At 37.1% G+C, this 8,519-nt stretch overlaps 1 protein-coding gene across 1 annotated transcript; it reads left to right on the top strand.

Moving 5' to 3' along the window:
- Positions 1–1,045: 1,045 nt before the first annotated feature.
- dsn1 (DSN1 component of MIS12 kinetochore complex) lies at positions 1,046–8,176 on the top strand. The gene is made up of 11 exons (XM_077213549.1): positions 1,046–1,125; positions 1,421–1,448; positions 1,890–2,145; positions 2,223–2,296; positions 2,410–2,482; positions 3,727–3,808; positions 3,922–3,972; positions 4,071–4,142; positions 4,225–4,372; positions 5,435–5,522; positions 7,718–8,176. Exons 1-11 carry the CDS (start codon positions 1,094–1,096, stop codon positions 7,798–7,800), a joined length of 987 nt encoding a protein of 328 aa, XP_077069664.1. The 5' UTR covers positions 1,046–1,093; the 3' UTR covers positions 7,801–8,176.
- Positions 8,177–8,519: the final 343 nt, after the last annotated feature.

Here is an 8,519-nt window from a genome sequence, read left to right as displayed (position 1 = left end):
TAATATATATATATATATATATATATATTGTGTGTGTGTGTGTGTGTATATATATATATATGGAAGTTTGGAAGTTTCCTGTGGCCCCCTATATCCTAAATAAAGCTATCACTCGACTCAGTAGAGGCGAGCTACAGGGACTGAGCTGGAAACACTGGCCAATATGGTGTTGGAGCATTCATGCCTATGTATGCACAGCCTGGTGGCCCAATCGTCACTGATTTTACATTCCATCAGTAAAAGCAGAGTGTGAAGTTTGAGTTGGCAAAGCAGTAGCACAACATAAAATATTGCAATCCACACAACATAATGGGAGACACAGAGTTCAAAAGAGGGCAAACTTTTGTGCGTGTCTCGCTGGCTCATATGTGACAACGACAGCAAGTCTTTTTGGTGTCCAAAGTAATTTTGGCATACCACCAGTATGTAGGACGAACCACATCCAACAGGAGTAACTGTCGAAAGCAAGAGGAAGCTGTCTGAAAGGGATACGCAGGTACTAACCGGATTGTATCATAAAACCTAACTACAACTGTCCAACTCACTGCAGAATTAAATGCACAGCTCGACTCTCCTGTTTCGAACAAAACTGTCTGGAGCTTCACAGAGTCAATATTCATGGTGTGGCTGCTATAGTCAAACCTATTCTCACTCGAGTCGTGCCAATGCCAAATTTCGGTTTCATTGGTGCCAACAGTACAAATCTTGGGCTGTGGACAGTGTGAAACAGGAGAAGTCCCAAAGTGGCTTAACACTTGGAGTGGATCAGCGATGGTTTGGGCTGCAATTTCATGGTAGCCAATTCTCTACTGTGCTTGATGGGTTACACAAGTTAGCCTACTTGTGTGTCTAAATTATTGTAAATATTGTTACAATTTTAAAGAATGATTAATTTTATATTAAATAATATCTATCAATCATATATAATATGTAACCAAAACATGGGAATTGTGATTCTTAAAAAAAACAAAAAAAAAACGTTACACAGCACACACTCAAAGCTAATTTGACGTGACTACAGTTCCCAAGAACCATCGCGGTCGAAATGAAAATGGGCGGGGCATATTTCACTGCGCGCGATCTTTGAAAGAAAATGGCGGAGCTTCAGAAAGAAGGATTTGAGCCGTAAGTGTTTTATTATTTACAACACGGGAAATAGATGTACTAAATGTTTCCCACTCTCATGCTATAGTAATTTCTGCATGAGGAATTCACTTGAATAAAGCACAGCATTTAGAACAGCGTTTAACGCGATTGATGATGTTGTCAGCTAATATGCCATATATAATACCTGATTAGTTAGTGGACAAACACTGATAGCTATTATTTAAAATACTTTGCAATGTATTGAATGCAACAAACAAGGTTGTGTCGTTTGTTCGGTGTGCTGTAATCTATATGACCATTTAATCTCTCACAGATGTGATGCCAGCAACTTCGACACCAGGGTAAATCTGTTTTCTGTTCTTTTTTAACGTAACGTTTAAATGTTTCCGATTAGTAACTAAATAAAATACTTTTATTTAGCAAATCTGCATATTAGAATGATTTCTGAAGGATCATGTTACACTGAAGTAAAGATGCAGAAAATTCAGCTTTGACATCACAGGAATAAATTACATTTACAAATATATTAACATAGCATACAGTTTCTTTAAATTGTATTAATATTTCTCAATATTATTGTTTCTGCTGTATTTTTGGTCACATAAATGCAGCCTTGAAGACTTCCTTCAAAACATCTTACAGACCCCAAAAGTTGTCATCATGCATTAATACAGAATCCAAAATCTTTAGTCAAAATCTCACAATACATATGTGAATGCATAGTCAACCTCTGTCTTATGTATATAATACTGTGTTGTGCTTTATGTCATCATCTCAACTAGGTCTCAGAAGTGTCTCACGGAGTCAAACGTCCCCATGACAGTAGCCACATCTCAGGTCCTCCTCAGAAGTCTCCTTGCACATCACCTGCTCCTGCAGCGATGCAGCGTCCAGAAGAGGAACGGCCAGAGGACTCGAAGATTGAGGACGGCATGAGGGAACCTGCTCCTGAACTGAGCCCTAGCTCGCGGAGGAAATCCTTGAGGAGATCCTCTAGAGGCAGACGATCTCTGCCGGCCTTCCTCGGCTCCTCGCAGTGTGAGTGCTGACTCCCAAAGCCTTTCACTGGATGTAATTTAGGATTGTGTTGACTCTCTTCTCTTTGTGTCTTTCAGCCCTGTGTGAAACCATTAGTCTGTCTTTACCTGATAATGAGAGGCTGGATATGCTAATTAAAGCTGCAATGGAGGTCTGTAACATGCATATTTGTTAAGGAAAATGAATGAGGCTTTGCCATTGGAAAGGTGAATATACTTTACTGGCTTTTTCCTTAAACCTTTTAATGTCCCTGACTGTACATAGAGGACAGTGAAGAGGGTCAAAAACAGTCTTTACACTGTTCCTGGTGTTGATACAGAGACACTTAAGACTCAAGGTAAGTCAGGGTCAGTCATTCATGTGTATATAGAAGTGTTAAGTTTTCTTTACCATCTTTCAGGAAATTTCACCAAAATGTTTTTGCTTTTAAACAAAAAGAGTTGGAAATTATACAGTTATACACACTGCCGTTCAAAAGTTTGGGTTTGGAAAGATGCTTTTCAAAGAATTTTTGAAAGTTGAAAGTTTATTTGCACATATAACATATAAAATACAACTTTACAAATCCATTAACGGAAAAAAAACAGAAAGAAAAAACATACTGTGCGGGAGAGAGTGAGAAGACCACGAGGTCTTATAAGACCACCTCCCCAAAATCTCATTAAATGGACATAAAATTACATGATCAAGCAAGACAATACAATCAATACATCAATCATTTTAATATAGCAAATTAACCTGATAAACTTAATTATATGTTACATTTTTTCAGCTCTCTTCTGAAAGTGTTTAGAGTGACTTTTTCTCTTATGCTTCTTTCTAACTAATCTTTCTTTCTTACTAATCTTTCTTTCTTACTAATCTTTCTTTCTTACTAATCTTTCTTTCATTGAAACTAATCTTGACTCCTATCTAGCCATCTATCTATCTACTACTTTCTTCTACTCAACAGACTTTTTAATCTAGAGAAAAGACTGCATTTATTTGATCAAAAATAAAGTAACATTTTTTTACAAAAATTATCATCATTTAAAATAACTGTTTTCTATGTTAATATTCGTTTATTTAAAATGTCATTTATTCCTGTGATCAAATCTAAATTCTAAATTACTCCAGTCTTCAGAAATCAAACTTAAATGATGATTTAAGCTCAAGAAACATTTCTGATTATTATCAATGTTGAAAACAGTTGTATTGCTTCATATTTCTCTGGAAACCGTTATGCAATTTATCAGTATTTTATTTGATTAATAGTTCAAAAGAACAGCATTTATTTGAAATAGAAACCATTTGTAACATTGTACATGTCTTTTCTGTGACTTTTGATGAATTAATGTATCCTTGCTGAACAAAAGTTAATTTCTTTAAAAATATATATATATCCTTAATGACCCCAAACATTTAAACGGTAGTGTAATTGGAAAAAAGTGTCATTTTCAACACATTCTGACTGATATTTCCAAAAAGTAATTTTTGCAATTAGAATTAGCCAGCTAGATAACATTGTCAGAATTGAATACATTTACATTTTATGTCAAAAATCTATTTCATGATGTTTATATGAACGTCATTGACTTCCAGTTGAATCTTTGCATGAAGAATGGGACAGTCTGGCTAAAGACATTAGCAGAGACACTCAGAATTCACTCCCAACTACTGAGAGGTAAAAGTCAGTTTTTTGGGGTTTCAGTTCAAATAAATTTTTAATCAGCAGTGCTTCGATCCTGAAACACACTCTAGTTTATTAAATGTCTCTCTCTCTCTCTGTATATGCAGTGACCCCGTTGTTAACATGACCACTGCGCGCATTCAAGAGGACATTAACAGGTAATTCTCCATCTGCTCTCATCCGTCCGAGACACTACATTGGGAATCGAATTAATTTCATGACTATAGCTGTTAATGGTCATCATGTGCTTATGAAGGTTACAGGCTGAAAGTATGTCATGGGAGTCGCTATTGAACAAACACCGGACCAAAGCTGACGAACTGGACAAGTGAGCACAACTACTACACGCATCTATGCACATGTATGGATACAGAAATGTCGTTTAGCTGTGCATCTATGTCCCGTTGCAGATGTGTGGAGTGGGGGGAGGAGAAGGGTGTGCCACTGGACCCATCATGCTTTGCAAAGTCTTCACAGAGTCAACTCGTTCTGAACAAACCCGACTACAAGGCAGTGCTCACGGGACAGCAGAAACTACTCCGAAACATGGAGCTAGTGGTGAGGCCAGGACCTTTAAGACTTGAGGATTCACTCAAATGCGAAAATATTTAGAAACCAATTACATTATCACAATTTAGGTTTGCTACAAATAATTCAATTTTTTTAGTATTATTTTTTTATTAAATGTTAAGCAATTTCTTTACAATTTGTTTGTTGTAACTACACTAAAAGTGCCTAAAATAAAATTGAGGGCCGTGGGCGCATGTTGCTGTTGCATTATATCCAACTATATTAGATATTAAACGTTTTTTTTAATCAAATTTCTTTATATTGTCTATATTTAAATGCTAAAATAAGATACGAGATAAATGAAGAAATGCTTAAATAGGATTTAAAAATAAAAATAAAAAAAATTGCCAAATCAAATGTAACGGCACAACTTTGGCCACCTCTGCAATTTACGATTTAGGCCTAATATATTTATAACAAAAATTCTAAACAAAAATAATATTTTTGAGTTGGACATGACAATTGTCCAAGTGGACGTGAGGTTTGTTGAATAAATCAAGCATTCCGGCAAGTGAATCATTAGATTGATTCAAAGTAACTGATAACTCATGATCTGAGTCCATCAACACTCGCAAAGCTTGCACAGTCTTTAACCTATTCCTGGCTTGACATTTAATTCAATAACTTCAGGCAGTTTTGATTTATATGCTGTTTGATGATCACGTTAGCTTACATGCCCGTTAAAGCAATGCTTCTATCGCTTGTTTTTTGATCCGGAAATTCTGTACTTTTTCAGAAGATGTCATAGCGCCCTCCACCGTCTAACAGTGAAAATGCGGAAAGCCGGACAATTCCTTCAAATACCAAAATGAAAAAGATCTGGCTTATAAGAACCATTTTAGGCTACACTGATCATGCTGTATTTTTGTCATCGCACCCAAGCAAATATAATGCTGTATTTTGTATTATACATAATATCTCTAAGTGAAGTTTAGAGTTCTCAGGAATAAAACAAAAAAAATTAATATACAGTTTAAAAATAAGGACAATAAGAGCATTGGTTACTTTTTTTTTTGAGAGCTGCTGTCATGCGCAGTTGTTTCTTCACAGATGGACTCTCACTGTTGTATAATGAGGGAGCTGCTGTCTTTCCATGAGAAATCTCAGCTGCTGCTAAAGGAGACCAGCACCAGACTAGGTGAGAATATGTATTTCAGACTGTGGAATAGCTCAATAATTGACAGACAGACACTATCCTTCAAAAGTTTTTGGGCAGTAAGACTTTTTTAAAGAATTTAATAACGTTTTCAACTGATAATAATCAGAAATGTTTCTTGAGCATCAAATCATATTAGAATGATTTTTGAAGGATCATCTGACACTGAAGACTGGAGTAATGATGCTGAAAATACAGTTTTGCATCTCAGGAATAAATTAAATTTTTATATATATAATGATTTCCATTACACGAGAGTAGATGTTAAAACTTCATACTGATTTGTACTTGGCTTTCGCCAAGATAAGCACCAACTAAGACGTAGCTTTACAGTAACCGATGTTTCTCCATCCATTTACGCTTCTTTCCATCTGGTGACGTGAATCTCCTTCTGTCTGGTGTTAATAGCTGCAGTGTATTTGCGCGTCAGCACACACAACGGCTGCAACCACAGTGCGGTCCCCCCATAACAACCCTCTGGATTGAGCGGAGTAGGGAACATCTCTAGGGTCTTCAAGTGGGCACCTTCCGTCCTCAGTGTTTCGTCGACTAGCCCACGACACCTCAAGAGGGCTCGACAGTGACTCTGGCATCCCAGAGTCACCCCCCTCCGTCCCCCACTCAACTCAGCCCAGCTTACTGACCTCTACTTCCCTCTTGCTGCTGAGACCTAACCACAATCTCACAATCTCTCCGCAACCCAACCATACGCGCCAACCCGTTTGACTAAGGCTGTCGAGCCCCACTGGTGCGTTAATATGCAGTTTCAGTGGCAACGGTTCCGTATGGCATACCACCTACCGCAAAACACAATAACTGCCCAACCACCCGTCATTCACGCAATATACACAGGAACGTAATGACTGTAAATACTATACAACCTCTACCAATAAACCAACAGTTGCTGCTGAGACCTAACCACAATCTCACAATCTCTCCGCAACCCAACCATACGCGCCAACCCGTTTGACTAAGGCTGTCGAGCCCCACTGGTGCGTTAATATGCAGTTTCAGTGGCAACGGTTCCGTATGGCATACCACCTACCGCAAAACACAATATCTGCCCAACCACCCGTCATTCACGCAATATACACAGGAACGTAATGACTGTAAATACTATACAACCTCTACCAATAAACCAACAGTGCTGCTGAGACCTAACCACAATCTCACAATCTCTCCGCAATATATATATAAATAGAAAACAGCTATTTTAAATTGTAATATTATTTCACAATATTACTCCTTTACTGTATTATTGATCAAATAAATTTAGCATTGGTGAGCATGAGACTTCTTTCAAAAACATTTAAAAATGTTACCTACCCCAAACTTTTGAATACTTTTTGTTGAACACAAGATATTATCAAGTACAAAAAAGCAGCAACAATCTTATGAAGTGTTAAATGCTAATGAAAGCTAATGAGAAATAATACTACTTACAAGAGCTGCATGATTCTGGATAAATTGAAAATGATTATTTTTTTGTAATCAAAGCTGATAAGTCTCCCAGAATTCTGAACAGACAACTAAACAAAATAACATGTCTTTTACGAGAGGTTCTGACAAAGTGTTAATTGCTGCAGTCTACCAAGTTTAATTTATTTATTTAAAAATGTGTTTTAATGATTCTATGACTCGCTCATAAATACTTAACTTTCATTACTGGATGAATCGGCATTTTGAAACGGATCTCTGAATGATTCAATGACTAATAAATTATGGAATCGATACAAACTTTATTTGAGGCATCAAGTTCCTTTGCTCTATTTTGGTTGCTTCCGTAGACATCAAGTGTTTGTATCTGAACCATAAACTTTTTATCCCAGTACATCTGTGATCATTTGAATATTTGTAACAGAAATAATGATGCTGTGTGGCTGAAAAGCCGTTTCATAATGATAACTTCTGTCTCTGGGTCAGTGGCAGCATCAACACAGATTTGAGTGTTCGCTGTGATCGGTTTAATCATCGTCGTTTAGGAATAAGTTCGCTTGGGTATTTGAATCGAAATCTTTTACTTATTAATCGTGCAGCAGCAGCTCCACTACTTACAAAGTGAAATCGCATGAAATGCAATTCAACGCAAGCTGCCTTGATGGTGCCAGGTGATTTTACTGCAATTCAGAAGTGTGTGAAATGAGTTATTTAACACTGGGATTCTTCCCCCCTCCCAGCTTCCAGGGCAGGATTTCAGAATCTCCCTTCATCACCAGTCAGACAGCTGATAAAAGGAGGCATGTCCAGTGTTTCCTCCTAGTTTACAGTACCGTTATGACTCCCATAGGATGCTGTGCTTCCACAGGAAAGCTCTCTGATCTGATATGACCATTGTGGTAATGCATTAATAACTTTTTAATGTAACATTCTACTTTTTTTCCTATAACATTCCTCTGTTACCCAGTAATTTGGACAAAAAATATTGAGTATTGGATTGTCTTTAATGCCTGTGGCTGTTGAATCGAATGTCCTGTGAGAGAAAGTTTCAGAATGTGTAGATGCAGATGGACACTAGATGGCAGACTAGTTATTCAAAGCTCTACTTTTACCCGTGTGCTGTCAAGACTGTTGTATGTTGTTTTGTACAATTGTAAAGATATCTGAATACAATTAAATGCCTTGTCATTTACTTCAAACTTTCTCTGCTTTCTTTCACAGTTCTGTCATGTAATATATTTTTTTTACTGTTTCAGCCCCAAATGCTTTTAAATGGTCTTTAAAATATCATGCATGACTAATGGACTAAGGCTGATATTCATTCATCCATCCCTGGATTTTTTTTCTTCTTCTGCCTGAATGGTAAAATTGAATGAACTGTTTGAGCTGGTGTCTTGTTTCCAAGACAAACATTGCAAGCAAGTATTTATATGCTTTAAGTCATCGTTATTAGCCTAAAGAAAAGACACTGGCCTTTGGGCTTTAGTCATGAGCTTTTTGAGGGCCTTTTAGCCTTCTATTATGTTTGTTCTTTCGACCCCC

Source organism: Siphateles boraxobius, unplaced genomic scaffold, assembly GCF_051911475.1.
Source record: "Siphateles boraxobius isolate OS27281-9 unplaced genomic scaffold, OSU_SipBor_1 66, whole genome shotgun sequence".
NCBI lineage: Eukaryota > Metazoa > Chordata > Actinopteri > Cypriniformes > Leuciscidae > Siphateles > Siphateles boraxobius.
The sequence above is the reverse complement of the archived record's forward strand: the minus strand, read 5'-3'. Positions and strand labels throughout refer to the sequence as shown.

Coding starts and splice junctions, on each gene's coding strand:
- dsn1 (XM_077213549.1), top strand. CDS start 1,094: ATGGCGGAGCTTCAGAAAGAAGGATTTGAGCC. Junction 1,126..1,420: donor CAGAAAGAAGGATTTGAGCC/GTAAGTGTTTTA, acceptor AATCTCTCACAG/ATGTGATGCCAGCAACTTCG. Junction 2,146..2,222: donor CTTCCTCGGCTCCTCGCAGT/GTGAGTGCTGAC, acceptor TGTGTCTTTCAG/CCCTGTGTGAAACCATTAGT.